Source organism: Sminthopsis crassicaudata, chromosome 3 (assembly GCF_048593235.1).
Source record: "Sminthopsis crassicaudata isolate SCR6 chromosome 3, ASM4859323v1, whole genome shotgun sequence".
Classification (NCBI taxonomy): Eukaryota; Metazoa; Chordata; class Mammalia; order Dasyuromorphia; family Dasyuridae; genus Sminthopsis; species Sminthopsis crassicaudata.
Window position 1 is genome coordinate 172691984 of NC_133619.1, and position 17795 is coordinate 172709778.

Here is a 17795-nt window from a genome sequence, read left to right on the forward strand (position 1 = left end):
CCTGATCCCAGAGCCAGTGCTCTATCCACTGTGCTACCCCATTTTTTTCCATTTGGTTTTTTTTTTTTTTAAACAAAAGATGCTCTAGTGGTCTCCTTTTACAAATGAGAAAACAGAGGCAAGCAGGGTTAAGTGACTTGCCTAAGGTCATACAATTAGTAAGTATATGAGGCAAGATTTTAACTCAGGAAGATAAGCTTTCCTCCATACCTGGCATTCTATCCATTGTGCCACCTACTTATAATATAATGAAGACAAGAAAATATGAGGACTATAAAGAAATCTGGATAGACATATATGAAACAATTTAAAACAAAATAAAAAGAATCAGGATATAATATATACTGTGACAATGTATAAGGAAAAATGAACAGATGTTCCTGATAAAGGAGTGAATAAAATATTAAGGTGCTGTTGAAATTCATTTAAATTTATAAAATTTAGCAACCACCATTGCATTGATCTTCAATGATAAGTTTTTAATAAAAACATTTTTTTTCAAAGACAAAACTCTAATGAAGGGTCACTGACTATCTCCAGAATTAGATCTTTCCTTTATGTATTGCTTTAGTTGTTAGAAAATGTTTCCTTACACCAAACCTACATCTGCCTCTCTGTGACTTTTACTGTTGCTACTAATTATGTCCTCTGGGGCCAAGAAGAGCACATCTAATTCCCTTTTCTTAATGACAGCTCTTCAAATACTGACAGACAACTTTCATCTCCCAACTATGCTTTTTCTTATTTAAGACAAAATATTCGGAGAACATTTATAAAAGCTAAAAAAGCAGTTAACAAATAAAAAATAGAAAAAATTATTTTTGCATTTTTATAGTGACCTGTTCTCATTAATATCAGTGGAACTAGCACTTTTGTCTCTATTTCTTTCCTTTCTGTCCTTCCTAATTTTTTTTTCTTTAACTATCTTCTCCCAATGAAAGTGGGGAAGGAGCGGGAGGAAGGAGTGTCTCTGATACCAGAATATCATGGAATATGTAATCCAGAGTAGTTTCCCCAAAAGTATATGTTCCTGCTGTGAAGATTTCTGGAAATGTGGTACTTTTCCAAAGAATTACCTTAAAATTAATGTAAGAAGGACAAAATAAATGCAGGAAAAATTATTTTAAAAGAGATCTAGTTGAGATATAAAAAATGATCAATGAAACAAAGAACTAGACAGAATATGGGATCAGAGGTTGAAAGAAGAGTTAACTTTGGCTAGAAGGGAGTATAATTTAATGTGTGGAAGAAGAGATTTAAGAAAGGTCTTAAAGTATAATTTCAATTTTATTTCAATAAAGTAATCTTTTGAGTAATAAAAGGATGAGGGGAGATGAAGTTGGGTGCTTAAGGAGAGAGGAAAAAATTGGGAATGATTTATATAGAGACATGAAAGGAAGTCAAATAGAGAAAAATGATAGCATTGTTTCATGGTGGTAAGAACCCAGTTAAAGCAAAATGACATGTTTATAGTAAATCTAACTAGCATAGTTTTGTGATTTAATTTGTCAGTAGCCTACATGACATTATTAGCTTGGGAGCAAAATGTATGTTAATTTTTTGACTAAGTAACTGAAATGTGGAAGAGGAATGAGAGGATGGGTCTGCATTACAGAAGATGCCAAGGAAGGGGAGTGGTAACTTCAGAAGAATGTCATATTTCAGGGTAAAGAAGAAAATGAAAGATGTTAAGTGAGATTCTAGGAGTCATAACCTACTCTTCCCTCAAGAGTCCCTTCTGAGAGTGTTTTATTCTTTTTTTTTTAGTTATACTTTAATAGTATTTTATTTTATTAGTATTTTAATAGTATTTTATTAATAGTATTTTATTTTTCCAAATATGTGAAGACCAAGTTAGCACCCTGGATACTTTAGAATCAGCTGGAGTCCAGATAAGGAAAAGTCCTTGGTCTTAGGTGTAGAAGTGAATTGGATGACGCAGGATCTGTATGACCTCTCCTCTCCTTTTTTCTACCGCCCAAGATGACTCTGTCTTGTCTTACTCCACTCCTAATCCTCCCCACAATTCTTCTTATACACCAAAAGATTGAACTACCACAAAATAGTGGGAAAGGCCATTTTCCAAGCATATGCAAGTAGAGTATTGTCCAATCGGTAATTAGCCTTAAGTGGTTGGTTGTCCAACCTCAGTGCATCAACTCAGAGTTTCAGCCCTTTACACAAATATATGCAAAGATAGTTTTCAACATTCACCTCTGCAAAACTTTGTGTTACAAATTTTCTCCCTCCAGTAAGAAATTTCAGTAAGAAATCTGATACAGGTTAGTGTTTTATTTTCTTAACTGAGGATCCAAGTATTTTGGTGAATTAGGTAGAAAGAGAAAGTTCAGCATCAAACTGTTTTTTTGTTTTTGTTTTTGTTTTGTTTTTGTTTGTTTTTTTAGAGCAGAATAAATAGTGAGATTGATGAGTCTTTTTTTAAGGGCCCTTACAGAAAAACACTTAAAACCCTTAAAACTATTGGGAGAAGGGGATAGTCTTGTGGCCAAAAAAAAAAAAAAAAAAATCATTGCCAAGTAGAAACTCAGTCCGTATTTCATGATTGCACTAATGTGGTATCTTAGTTTTTCTGAACCTTTGCCCTTCGTGCAGTAGGAAAATTGATTAGAAGATCAGATTCATGAAACTGGTAAGAAGACAGTTACCCAGCCTGTCAAGAGGTTAAATTGTATGTTACCCAGTTGGGTTGTTAGACTAAAGATTAAATTAACCCTCAAAATGAAATGAGGACTGAATAGTTTATTGTCTTTGCAAAGTGGGGAGAGGAATGATAGTTTTTTTAGCTCTTGCTTACATATTCATTTTCATGAGCCAAAAATGAGGTAATCAGTCTCCAGTTCAGCTGTTGAAACAGCAAACTGTAGCCAGTCCCAAAGCCAGCTGTTGTAATGTGGAGGGCTACCAGTGTCTAGATCAGGAGGAAGATATGAAGTCTTCATGGAGCAACATATCAAGAAAGAGCTTCAGGGAAGATTTTGTGTGTGTGTGTGTGTGTGTGTGTGTGTGTATTTTTAGTTATTCACTCCCTGTTTCCTTCATTACTATAGCCCACACTACCAAGAGAAGCCTGGAGCTTTGATAAGACTAAGAGTGAATTCCTAGCACCCACCCTGGGAACATTTCTTTTCTGAAGCACCAAGAATTTTGAATACCCACCCTTTCCCTTAGGTATATGAGATCATCAGTTGCATGAAAGAAATGCAGAGAGAAGATACTGAATGGTTTCTGTGCAGAAGCTACAAGAAACAAAATCTAAAATTGCCAGCGTTGACCATCTTGGAAGTCCTTATCTAAGTGGCTATACACTCAATTCAATAATTATTTATTGGGTGCAAATGGGATACTAAGCTCAGTATGAGATACAAATCAGTATATATCATCCCTGCCCTTAGAGAGTTAACATTATCTTTGAATGTGATACTGTTAAATAAAAATATTATTTATTTAAAAGGCTATCATTTACAAAAAAGAGATTAAGAGAAATAGGATCAGAAGACCAGATTAACTGATTAAATATTAAATGGGCTATGGGCAAACAAACATTAACTCTTATAATTAAGTGATTGGGATGTGGCACAGTAAAAAGGTCACCAGACTTGGAATCAGAAGACCTGGATTCAAATCCTATTTGTTACTCACTAGCTTATTAGGAGGTGTTTTTCTACTTTTGGCATCAAATTCATCTAAAATAAAGATTTTTGGACTCAAATGATTTCTATGATACTTTTTTCTCTCTTTTTAAAAATCATACTTTTCTGTCTTTATCCTGAAATATGACATTCCCCTGAAATTACCACTCCCTTGCTTGGTACCCTTTGTAATGCTTGACCCATCCTCTCATCCCTCTTTCACATTTCAGTTAGTCAGAATTTAACACATAATGTTCTCCCTTCACATTTGTAGTTTTACTCATAAATCTCTCCTCTTTGAAGTTACATAATCTTATCACTCTTTCCAGATTCTTGTATCTTTCAATTACCCATCTCTAGGACAGGCTGCCATTTTTAAGTAGTAAATAGTATTTTATTTTTTCCAAATACATGTAAAGATAGTTTTCACCATTCATTTTTTATAAGATTTTGAGTTCCAAATTTTCCTCTCTCCCTTCAAACTCCCTCCCAAAGGAGCAAGCAGTCAGATACAGGCCATATATGTATGATCATGTTAAACATATTTTAATATTAATCATGTTTTGAAAGATGAAACAGAATAAAAGGGAAAAACATGGGGGAAAAAGTGAAAATAGTGTGCTTTAATCTGCATGTAGATTCCATAATTCTTTCTCTGGATATGGATAGCATTTTTTATCATGAGTCTTACACAAATTGTCTTAGATGATATTCAATATGATGGTATTACTGAGAAGATCTAAGTCTATCAAAATTGATCATTGCACAGTGTATAGTGTTGTCCTGGTTCTGCTCACTTCATTTTGCTTCAGTTTCTGCAGGCCTTTCCAAGTTTTTTCTGAAATCCACCTGCTTATTACTTCTTATAGTACTATATGTTTCATTATATTTATATATCACAACTTGTTTAGCAATTCCTCCCTTCATTTTCCTTTTTTTTTTTGCCATTTACTGTTCCTTTTAGTTTTATATTTATTATACTATCTATATTATGCTTATTATTATGAGCTGAATATATGAGGTCTTGTTGTTGAGTAATTTCAGTCATATCTGTTTATTCATGATTCCATTTGGGGTTTTCTTGGCAAAGCTAATATCCCTAAAATGTAATGTTAATATTATACCATAGTTTGTCCTGAAACAGAATGAATCTGAGAAAAACAAAATTCATGCTCAAACTACAAAGGACAATTGAAATAATAACTCAACATTCATAATAGTATTTTAAGGTTTGCAAAGCATTTCACTTATTACAAGGGTATTGCAAGAATCACCATCCCCATTTTGCAGATGATAAAATTGAGGCCCAATGATATGATATAGCATGTCCAGTCATAAAACTAAGAAGGTTAATATTAGCAATCAAATGCTGAATCTCACAAATATTTTAATCTCTCTCTTTGCTAATTCCAAGTGCAATTCTTTCCCTCTATACTGTACTTTCTTATAAGTGAAAAAAGCTGTAGTGAGCTTAAGAAAGGCTGAATTGTAGTTGTAAAGCTAGAAGGATTTTTACAAATCATCTATTTCCAATCCAGAGAGGTATTAAGGTGCAGAGCTGAGATATGAGCTTAGGTTCTTTGATTCCAAATTCAGTATTCTTTTTGTGATGTCACGACAGATTTTCATGTTCATAATGTTTACCTCATCTGAATAGCTGATCTCTGGTTCTGAATTTTGTTCTCTGCTAAGGTTTTCCACCTTGACTTTCCCATTGGTCCAAGGGAAACTAAATACGTTGTTCTTGTTTGGAAATCCCACTGTTTCCCTATTCAGAGTGCTGAGTTTACTGAGCTCTTTTAAGCCCCTTATTTGGGAAATGAGTCTTGAAGACTAGGAATTTTTAAAAAACCTAGACAATATGCAGATTTGTTTGACTTGACTATTTATTTGAGAGTTTAATGGATAGTGGTAGTAGAAGGAAAAAGAGAGAAGAGATAGAGGGAAAGAACATTTGGTATTTGTGAGGTTTGATAGCTTTCTTGAAATATTCAATTCATTTTCAGAAAACAGATGTAGTCAACCCTGTTCAACCAGCCCTTTTCATTTTCTAACAGATGGAACTTACTTTTTAGTTATTACCATAGGCTCCTTTCAGAAATGGTTGGCTAGGAATACAACAGAAGTTATCAACCACTTCCTCACTTCTCCCTGCCTTTCTTTTTACAAATAATGAAGCATGCAACCAGGAACAGGTAGGATTAATCTGTTATCCATATGGCATTACAGGTAATTAAAACTTAAGGTATAGATTTAACTTTAAAGAACCGGAAAGCTTTGGTACATGGATTCACCTATTTGGAGAGCAAGGAAAAAGGAAAATGTTATCACTGTTGATCTCAGCAGAATCAAGCAGTCACTATGGCTCTATTTTCAGTCTTGAGTGAAATATACATGGATTAGTCTCCTGATTTTCTTAGCAGCATCCAGCACTCCCTTCTTATCTTTACCTAACCAAAAGAAAAATCCTGAACCGCTTCGACATCCATGCCAGTGCTTAACTCAAACCTTCTGAAATGGAGAAATTCCTCATTTATTCCTTCCTTGATTCTCAAGATGTTTTGTCTCCAACATGAGGGGGAGAAAAAACAAAATTATCCTTTTAAAATTCACAACCCCTCTTCATCTGTAGCTCATGCCAAGCCAAGGGATTTTATTCGTGCTTGTAGGACTTCATTCTTTGTTGACAGAGATAGATACTGGTTAGAAATAATATATTTAAAATGTATACAGAAGAAAACAAAATGTTCAACAGGTGATCTAAACAGTGATTTTGTTACTACTTTATTAAGTAAAACATTGATTTTGATCGTGCATAATGTCTATAAATGAATTGAAAGCATTCTCAATGCCCCTGTTGGTGGGGAACAAGCAGAATTTCACAAACTTTGTTCAACAATGGATCACATCTTTACTATCTTACAATTGATTTATAGATTTTGACAATAAAAGATCCCATTATACTGTTTATTAATTACAATACCATATTCAACTTAGAACAACAAAATGCTGCTTTTTAGGCTCCTTCTCCTATCTTTACTTTGTTAGTCAAGATTCCTTGGAAGCTGTCACTACAGAAGAGCCTATTTAATACCCTCGGATAATAAACATTAGGCAGGGCATAACATAAAGATAGAGGCTCAGCTAAGTATTCTACTGTATGTTGGAGGAAACCATCACAGAGACTGAAGTTTGGGAGGTCTTTCAGATGCTCCTCTTTGCATATGATTTAGTGTATCAAATCCAGAAATATTTTAGAAAGTCTCAAAGAGATATGTAATTATTAAAAAAAAAAAAAGTTTGACCTATCCTAGTTACAGAGGAAAAATCAAATGGATAAAGATTGTGTATTGCCCTAGATTTCAATATAAATATAAATTGAAATCCTATAATGCTTATCAAATAGTATACATATCTGGTTTAGACATTATAGATGGACAAGGTTGGGCCTAGAATTTAAAGGAAGGAGAAAGATACATTGCTTTCAGAAAACTGTAAACTGGTTTTACCAATTCTGAGTTTTCCATGATAGTAAAAGCTTGTCTTTTCAAAATAACAATTTTTCTGTTATTATTGTGTATACCAATAAGACTTGAAAGGACTTTTATGTATTATGTTTTTTTATGTATTTAAATGCTTGTGTGTAGTAAGTTAATAATAAGAAAATCAAATTTGCATAAAATTTAAAATTTTTAATGTAAAATTAAAAAATAATTTAAATTTAAAGCATATATGTTAAAATAACTAGAGTATTTAAAATGTCATACAGAAAGAATATTTTCACTATTTCCCTACCCTAGGATTATTTCACCAAAGAAGATGAGACCCATTTACTAAATGGCATTAATAAAAGATCCCAGAGGATAGAAACCATATGTTTTTACATGATCTGTGTAATATTCAGAACAGCATATGCTAGAATAAGATTATATAATTTGGAGCTTTGAAGCAAGAGGTAAGGAATGCTAGTGAAATAAGGGATAGTAGAGATAATATTGTTCAATACCATCATCTTATAGATATCCTGAGACAAAATGATTTGTGGCAAAACTAGTCTAGAACCAAAGTTAGGTAATTTACCTAAATCCTAGGATTTTGTCCTTTCTTTCAAAATCTGCAATATGTGGCTTCTTTTTATACTCAACATTAGCCACTGATTGACTTTTTAAATTGTTTTAGTTGGTTATCATCAATCAAAACATTTGTTTACAAAATCATAATTGTCAGGTTTCAAGAATTTGAAGACAATCTGATGTCTTTAAATGTCTTTAAATGAGGCACAAAAAGCCTTTTATTCTCCCATAATCATGCTATCTTTCAATAGATCCTGAACTTTTTTTCCCAATTACTATCCAATGTGTTATGTTCACAAGACAAATCTATCCAAAGCTTTAATAAATAGTAATTTACTATTTAAAAAAAATTTAAGTGCTTATTTAAGCACTTAAGTTACCATATGAGATGCAATCAATTAACAAATATTTATTAAGCTGCTACTGTGTTCCAATTACTATAATAAGGAAAATTTAAAACAGTTAAATTGTTAAGTAGGGTATATCAGTCCTTTAGAATTCAGATTTAGATTTGATATAGATTTTGAGTTGGACTTCAAGGGGTAGATGGAATTTTAATAGGAGAGAGAAGTCCCAGGGAACAACGTATTCCTGAAGCCACTGAGGAGACTGTCCTGATGAGAACAGTGAGACTATATTTGATTCCCTTTGAATTAGGCTCTTGTCTAGCTAAGAGATGGGCTAGTTAGCAAATTAATTACAATCAGAATTTTCTTCTTAACCTTCCATTCCATACATTTTAAACAGTTCATTGGAGAATCATTTTAAAATGAAAAAAATCTAAAATAAAAATCTCAACAATTTATTGTAAAGCATTATTTTTCTCCTTGACTGAATAATTATTTTTCTCTATGAGAATATACTTCCATTATCTAACATTTTTCTCCTTTTTAGATTTTAAATGTATAGGTGCCCAAAGATGTATGATGAGTATTATAGGTATTTATTATAAAGATTTTTATAAAAGAAAAATGGAGGTTCACAGAGGCTGAATAGTTTCCAAGGCAAGATTTGAATCCAGTTGTCTCCTACCTCCAGTAATCTCTTCTTTGCTTCTCAAGAAAGTGAAAGTTTGCATAACAAAATAAATATTAGACCCTAATAACATACTAGCAATTTAGTGACTTTTTTCCAACAAGTATTTTCTTATAAGTGTACACGAATCCACTGAAACAACAAGAAAATTACACATTCTTGCAATATTAAAGTCAGTTGGCAAATAACCCCATTTTGCAAAGTAGAAGGACAAAGGTCTTGGAGAAAAATATTATTTTCAGTAACCTTGATTTGTTGAAGCAGTCCATAATTAGTAGAAATTAAAAATTATTAATTTAATCTAATATAGTAAATAAAGTTGGGGACTAAATGGCTATATATGAATAAAGAAAGGGGATCTATATTATATACTTCAACAACAACATTACATGAAGATCAATTCTGATGGACGTGGCCATCTTCAGCAATGAGATGAACCAAATCAGTTCCAATAGAGCAGTAAGGATCTGAACCACCCAGCGAAAGAACTCTGGGAGATGACTATGAACCACTACATAGAATTCCCAATCCCTCTATTTTTGTCCGCTTGCATTTTGGATTTCCTTCACAGGCTAATTGTACACTATTTCAAAGTCCAATTCTTTTTGTACAGCAAAACAACTGTTTAACTTATACTTTAACATATTTAACATGTATTGGTCAACCTGCCATTTGCGGGGGTGGGGGGAAGGAGGGGAAAAATTGAAACAAAAAATTTTGCAATTGTCAATGCTGAAAAATTATCCATTCATATATCTTGTAAATAAAAACTATAATTAAATTTTTAAAAAGAAAGGGGATCTAAAAATCATAGTTATCTATAACTAAAAGGGAAATCTGTTTTGCATTGTTTCACATGTATAATTGTTATCACATTGCTAACTTCTCAATGGGTGGTGGAAGGACAAGAGGGAGGGAAAGAATTTAGAACTCAAAGTTTTAAAAATAGAATGTTATAAGTGAATAATAACTTTTTAAAACTAAAAATATCAAAATCATAGTTATGCATATCCATAGAGTATGATTGCTCTATGTATTTAGAAATACACAAATATAAAATTAGGCATATGATATTTTGGGCATACAAAATGCTTCATCAACAAAACTAAGTAAAATCTGTTTAAAATTTTAAGGCCACTGTAGATTACCTGACTTAAGAAATTGTAGAGAAGGGGATAAAAGAGTGGATAAAAATAATTAAATAGGTGATTTTGTGAAAACTCTTTGTGAGAGACATGTATTTTTGAAAGAGAAGAAATAATTATTTCTTGGGAAGTGTCTGCTATACAAAACAAAATGTATCAATACATTTATTTATTTATTTGCTGAGGCAATTGGAGTTAAGTGACTTGCCCAAGGTAGTACATATATACATGTGTGTGTGTGTGTATATACATACATAATTATAGACAGCTAAGAAGTGTTAAGTATCTGAAGTCAGATTTGAATACATCATTGAATTTGATAGAATTACTTCATCTCGGAAGCTAGAAGAGACTTTAAAGAGTCTAATCTTCTCATTTTACAAATAAGGCATCTGAGATCCAGGAAGATCAAATGATTTGCCTAGATCATTAAGTCATACACACACGGGAAGGGCAGAAGTCAAAGTTTGGACCAGCTCTTCTAGCTCCACCTCCAGCATTCTTCCACTTATGTCATGTTTTCTCATCATTGCCTCATACTCGAAGTCTTACCAGTTTGTGTTCCATTTGGTGGGACCCTTGAGAACCTGAGTTCATGTGTTACAGTATAACCTAGATACAATATATGTGTGTAAATCCAATTTTCTTATTGCACATTAAGTATTAGATTCCGAAGGTATAAGTAACCTGGATAGATAGACAGTAGTGCAAACAGTTTATATTCAATTCCCAGTGTTCCTTCTCTGGGTATAGCCGTTTCTGTCCATCACTGATCAACTGGAAGTGAGTTGGATCTTCTTTACGTTGAAGATATCCACTTCCATCAGAATACATCTTCATACAGTATTATTGTTGAAGTGTATAGTGATCTTCTGGTTCTGGTCATTTCACTTAGCATCAGTTCATGCAAGTCTCTCCAAACCTCTCTGTATTCATCCTGCTGGTCATTTCTTACAGAGCAATAATATTCCATAACATTCATATACCATAATTTACCCACCCATTCTCCAATTGATGGACATCCATTCATTTTCCAGTTTCTAGCCACTACAAAAAGAGCTGCCACAAACATTTTGGCACATACAGGTCCCTTTCTCATCTTTAGTATTTCTTTGGGATATAAGCCCAGTAGTAGCACTGCTGGATCAAAGGGTATGCACAGTTTGATAACTTTTTGGGCATAGTTCCAAATTGCTCTCCAGAATGGCTGGATTCTTTCACAACTCCACGCATTAGTGTCCCAGTTTTCCCACATCCCCTCCAACATTCATCATTATTTTTTCCTGTCATCTTAGCTAATCTGACAGGTATGTAGTGGTATCTCAGAGTTGTCTTAATTTGCATTTCTCTGATCAGTAGTGATTTGGAACACTCTTTCATATGAATGGAAATAGTTTCAATTTCATCATCTGAGAATTGTCTGTTCATATCCTTTGACCATTTATCAATTGGAGAATGGCTTGATTTCTTATATAGTTTCCTATATATTTTGGAAATGAAGCCTTTATCAGAACCTTTAACTGTAAAAATATTTTCCCAATTTGTTACTTCCCTTCTAATCTTGTTTGCATTAGTTTTGTTTGTACAAAAGCTTTTTAATTTGATGTAATCAAAATCTTCTATTTTGTGATCAATAATGCTCTCTAGTTCTCCTTTGGTCATAAATTCCTTCCTTCTCCACAGGTCTGAGAAGTAGACTATCCTCTGTTCCTCTAATCTATTTATGATCTCATTCTTTATGCCTAAATCATGGACCCATCTTGATCTTATCTTGGTATATGGTGTTAAGTTTGAGTCCATATCTAATTTCTACCATACTAATTTCCAGTTTTCCCAAGTTTTTTTTCAAATAATGAAATCTTATCCCAAATGTTGATATCTTTAGGTTTGTCAAACACTAGATTGCTATAGTTGTACCCTATTTTGTCCTGTGTACCTAATCTGTTCCACTGATCGACTAGTCTATTTCTTAGCCAATACGAAATGGTTTTGGTGACTGCTGTTTTATAATATAGCTTTGGATCAGGTACAGCTAGACCACTTTCATCTGACTTTTTTTTTTCATTAATTCCCTTGAAATTCTCGATCTTTTATTCTTCCATATGAATTTTGTTGTTTTTTTTTCTAGGTCATTAAAATAGTTTTTGAGAGTCTGATTGGTATAGCACTAAATAAATAGATTAGTTTGGGGAGTATTGTCATCTTTATTATATTCGCTCAGCCTATCCACAAGCACTGAATGTCTTTCCAATTATTTAAATCTGACTTTATTTTTGTGGCAAGTATTTTGTAATTTTGCTCATATAATCCCTGACTTTTCTTTGGTAGATGGATTGCCAAATATTTTATACTCTCGACATTTGTTTTGAATGGAATTTCTCTTTGTATCTCTTGCTGTTGCATTTTATTGGTGATGTATAAAAATGCTGAGGATTTATGTGGATTTATTTTGTATCCAGCAACTTTGCTAAAGTTGTGAATTATTTCTAATAACTTTTTATTAGAATCTCTGGGCTTCTCTAAGTATACCATCATATCATCTGCAAAGAGTGACAGTTTGATTTCCTCATTACCTACTCTTATTCCTTTAATCTCTTTCTCGACTCTTATTGCCGAGGCTAGCATTTCTAATACAATATTGAATAGCAATGGTGATAGTGGGCAACCTTCTTTCACTCCTGATCTTACTGGGAAAGGTTCCAGTTTATCTCCATTACATATTATGCTTACTGATGGTCTTAAATATATGCTCCTGACTATTTTAAGGAATAGTCCATTTATTTCTATACTCTCAAGCATTTTTAGTAGGAATGGATGTTGTATTTTATCAAATGCTTTTTCTGCATCTATTGAGATGATCATATGATTTTTATTAATTTGATTATTAATATGGTCAATTATACTAATAGTTTTCCTAATATTAAACCAGCCCTGCATTCCTGGTATAAATCCTACTTGATCATAGTGTATTATCCTGGGGATGATTTTCTGAAGTCTTTTTGCTAATATCTTATTTAAGATTTTAGCATCAATATTCATTAAGGAGATTGGTCTATAGTTTTCTTTCTCTGTTTTCAACCTACCTGATTTAGGTATCAGTACCATGTCTGTGTCATATAAGGAGTTTGGTGTAGGACTCCTTCATCCCCTATTTTTTCAAATAGTTTATATAACATTGGGGCTAATTGTTCTTTAAATGTTTGGTAGAATTCACATGTAAATCCATCTGGTCCTGGGGATTTTTTCCTGGGGAGTTGATTAATAGCTTGTTCTATTTCTTTTTCTGAAATGGGACTACTTAAGCAAATATAGGAAGCCTATATTTTTGGAGATAGTCATCCATTTCATTTAAGTTATCAAATTTATTGGCATAAAGTTGGGCAAAGTAACTCCTTATTATTGCTCTAATTTCCTCTTCATTGGTGGAAAGATTCCCCTTTTTTATTTTTAAGACTAACAATTTGATTTTCCTCTTTCCTTTTTCTGATCAGATTTACCAAAGGTTTATCTATTTTATTGACTTTTTCATAAAACCAACTTAGTTTTATTTATTAATTCAATAGTTTTTTTTTACTTTCAATATTATTGATTTCTCCTTTTAATTTTAGAATTTCAAGTTTAGTTTTTGGTTAGGGATGGAAGTATCTTAAAGTAACTTTTCTTAATGAAAAATTAGAATTCTCCCCCCCCCCCAGTCTCATTATATATGTGACATAAAGAAACACCACCACCCCCCAAGTATTTTGATTTAGTTAGATAAAAGCTGGTTTATGAATCACAGGAATGATTATTTTGCTATTTAAAAAGAAAAGGGTATGAAGTTTATTTTTTGCTCAATAAACTGTCCTAATAATTGATCTGGTATATAAATCTGGCATAGACAACCATAGAAATATTAACTAGCAGGTGACAGAATTATTTTATTTTGTGTGTGTTTAAATTTACAGTTTAATAAATACTGTTACAAGATGATAGACCAAAATATTGTTTTTTGAATCAAACAAGAAATATTTTGCTGCTGATTAACTAAATTTTCACAAGCATTTAGGAGCCATCATCAAGTAATAGATGGAGATATATATATATATATATATATGTATGTATGTAAGTTATTGGTTCACTCTGCCCATCTGTTATATTATATTATATTTTACATATATAAGTATATATATTTGTATTATCCTTGTCATTAAATCTTATAGAAGAGATCTTTCTTGGAGATTCTCTATATGCATTTATCTGCTAGTGTTTGCTTCATATGCATCTCTGACCCAAATAGCCTAATTTGGGTGTAACCTTCCTCCATAATTCTTTTTTCTTACTTAAATCCAGCAATGCATCTCACTCAGATGTACTCCTCCAGATTCAGAAATTAGCAATTCAAGGCAGTCCATTCTGGGCTTGCCTGTCACGTTCCCTTCTGATTGGGATTGGCTGCCAGTCAGCTGCTGGCATTACCCAATTGGCTTGAATGTGGAATCACCCAACAGAGGCAGACCTTTTCATTTGTACTCGGTGACTGTAGCTCGTGCAGTTAAGCTGAGCTGAAGAGCAGAGGGCATCATTATACAAGAATTAAAGTGTCTGATCCCTCTCACAGATGTGGCTGTTTCAAAAATGCATATTCTGTGTCTTCTTTCGGACAGATGCTCGTGAGCCTTCCAAAGCCTTGGGTATTTTTTCCCAAAGTGATTGTAACAGCTTCATTGAGAGCAAATTTCTAACATGGAAGAACAAGGAAACCTCAGAGTCTAGGACTAATGTGATATTGGGATCATAAAACTTGTTTTGAAGGGGTTAAATAGCCAATGGACAGAGAAAGAGATTGCCATATTTTTCCCGATTGTGGAGTACCAGTATGTTTGGCTTCATGAGTGACAGTTTTACCAAGATCCTCAAAATGTGAGATGGTTGATACTGAGCTAAAAAAGGAAATGGATATTTGAGCTGTACAAAAATCTGTTTGTCTGTGGATAAGGACTGTTCCTGAACTGACTCAATGAGGCTGCATGGGAACCCTCTGGAAATGCTGCAGTCTTTTCGTGGGCATATTTTTCATGGAGTTATATGTTGCAATGCAGAATGGTAAAAGGTTTATTATATAAGAGGTGTCATTTTACTTTGAGGCTTTCTTAGAGATGTATTGAAAAAGGTTTGTCTTCCTGCCTAACTATAATAATAATAATGTGTCCTGTCTTCTTGTTTTAGTTTACAGGACACTGGAATTGGGTTTATCCTTGTCATAGATCGAAGACAAGACAAATGGACTTCTGTGAAAGCTTCTGTCCTTCGAATAGCAGTAAGTTCTAAAAGATTCCTAAAGGTTCTGTAGGCTGTGTTGGCTTGTATTGAAAGTGCCAGTCATTTTTTTTTCATGCAGGGCATTCTATTTTTTTTTATTTCTACTGCAGTAGTTTATTCTCCTACTTTAGCTCAGCAGATAAGGGCACAGAGCCATATACTCTGACAAGAACTTGCAACTTACACTCTGCAATACTGCTGAGGTAGTTAAGAAGATGAAATGTACATGAGCTGTAGGAAGTTAGGCAGTTATACAGTTTATGGACACTGTAGAAAGCTATTTTTTTTCCCCAAGCTATTTAGTGGCCCATTTTAACTCTTATTTTTCCTATACCTGTGAGTCCATTGGTGTCAGTAATTCCCTAAGCAGAAATGCCCTCCAGTAATGCAGCTCTGGCACTTGTCAGTAACTTGAGGTCCTAGAGAGCTGTTCAGGGGCACAGGAAAGATAAATGATAGACAAGTAGTATGGGTCAAAGATAGAACTTAAATAATAACCAAGTCTTCCTACTTCCAAGATAACTTTCTTTCCATTTTGTCATGATTGCCTTAGGGATCTATACAGATGGAGAATAATTTGAATTCACCTAGGCAACAGGGTAAATTGAGGAAAATAGGCAAATGCCTTTTTTAAATGATTATTTTCCTGACACTGCCAGAGTACCTTACCTGCAGAGTAAGTACTCAATAAAGGAATGAATTTAGTTTCTGGCTGGGGACAACTAAGTAAACTCAGAGAGATGAGAATATACTTTCTTTTTAAAGGCAGAAAGAGATGACCCAGCCTACCTTTGTAACTCGTTCCCATGTTCAATTACAGTGACAGCTACATATTTAGACTTATTGAAACTTTATTCCTTGCTGCTGCCTAGTATGGTTTCTTTCACCTAGTGAGCATTCAATTAATATTTGTGTGAACTAATGAATGATGAAGAACAATAGCAGGTCAGTTATTTGAATTGTTCTTTGTTGTTACTAAATAGATCTACAAAGATGAATAAAATTAGTAGAAAATATAAAAATTTTAATTGAATAGGAATTTTCTACTTCTCCTTCAAATAAACTTGTCATCAGAGTAAGAGAAGACAAATTTGAGAGATTTAAATTTTGCTTCTTTTTCCTTTATCTACCAACCTATTGAAGGAGTGGCTCTTATAGCAAAAAGAATGATCAGGCTGGATCTTAAATAAGAATAATAATAATTATTATGTATATAGCATTTTTAAGTTTTATAAAGCTCTGTGTGTGTATTTACTTATATGTGTATACTGAGACACACCCATGTATACACATATAAAATCTCATTTGAATAAGCAAGCGTAAACTATAATCCATCCTAGACCTGAATGCCTTTAAGTTATCCTAAAAACTTATGAACACCAGGTAAAATAATCAAAGTTCCTTTACCTTTCAGTTTGTCTTGTTTTCCAGTATTTGACTCCTGAATCTTTTTTGAGGGCTTCTTATTCTTTGAAAAATATGACATAATCTATATTTGCTTATCTCAGGGAAGGAAGAAGGAGGGAAGAAAGGACAGAGAGAAATTGGACCTCAAAACTTTCAAAAAAAAAAGTTTAAAAGTTATTTTAACATGTAACTGAGGAAAAAGTAAACTATATTAAAAAATAAAAATATAGTACCTCTAATTTAAGAGGTTTTGATGTAATGACACTCCTCTTGTTCAGCTTCTCTTTATAAACTTTGTCATTCAGTTTCCTTCAGCAGTCTGATGTGGTTAGATGTTATTCTAACCTGTTCATCTTTACCTAGAATTTCCTCAGGTTTCTTTCTTCCCTAACTTTTCTCCCTAGAGCTTCTTCACCAGTCTTTGGGGATTATTCTTCAAAGTAGCATTACTTTCCTATTCCAATGCTGCTTCCCAGTTTGGGAAGTAAACTTTGGTTTACAAAATATATCAGGCAGTGTTGAAAGGAGGTGATGTTCTTTATAATCAAATTTCATTTCTTTTTAATTAAAAAATTCAAAATAGAGATGCAAATATATTTTAAATTGTTTTGCATAGTTTAATTAATAAAATATTTTAACTTAAATATAGTTAAAATTCTTTAATATACATATAATATATATAAATCATATGCATACATATATGCATGTATCTATATTTGCTACCACTATCCTCATTAGATAATACTAGTACTGAGGTGATATTTAAATACCTATTTTTAAGTATTTTTCTGAATTCACTTTGTTAACTGGTTTCTTAGTATTAGGCCAGATGATAAATGAGAGAGAAAACAAACTGGCAAGTCAAGAATACCTGATTTTTATTCAATCAAAAACACTTACTAGCTGTCTGACCTTGAGTAATTAGCCTCTAGCTGTTTCAGTTTCCTCATCTGTAAAACAGGCATTTATAATATCTTCCTAAATTGTCATTAGAATGAAATGAGATAACAAATATAAAACCCTGGCAACCTTAAAGTATTATATAAATGTTCACTATAGTAAGTTATTGGGGCTGCCAGGTGATGTAGTAGATAAAGTTGGGTCCTAAAGTCAAGAAGACTCATCTTCCTGAGTTCAAATCTGGTCTCAGATACTTATTGGCAAAGTGACTAGACAAGTTATTT

At 32.9% G+C, this 17795-nt stretch overlaps 1 protein-coding gene across 1 annotated transcript in view; it reads left to right on the plus strand.

Moving 5' to 3' along the window:
• Window positions 1-17795, plus strand: part of MCF2L (MCF.2 cell line derived transforming sequence like) — a 208183-nt gene that overhangs the window by 129581 nt on the left and 60807 nt on the right. Inside the window, 1 exon segment of the mRNA XM_074299566.1 lies at window positions 15112-15202. Within this exon segment, the coding sequence (XP_074155667.1) occupies window positions 15112-15202 (91 nt within the window).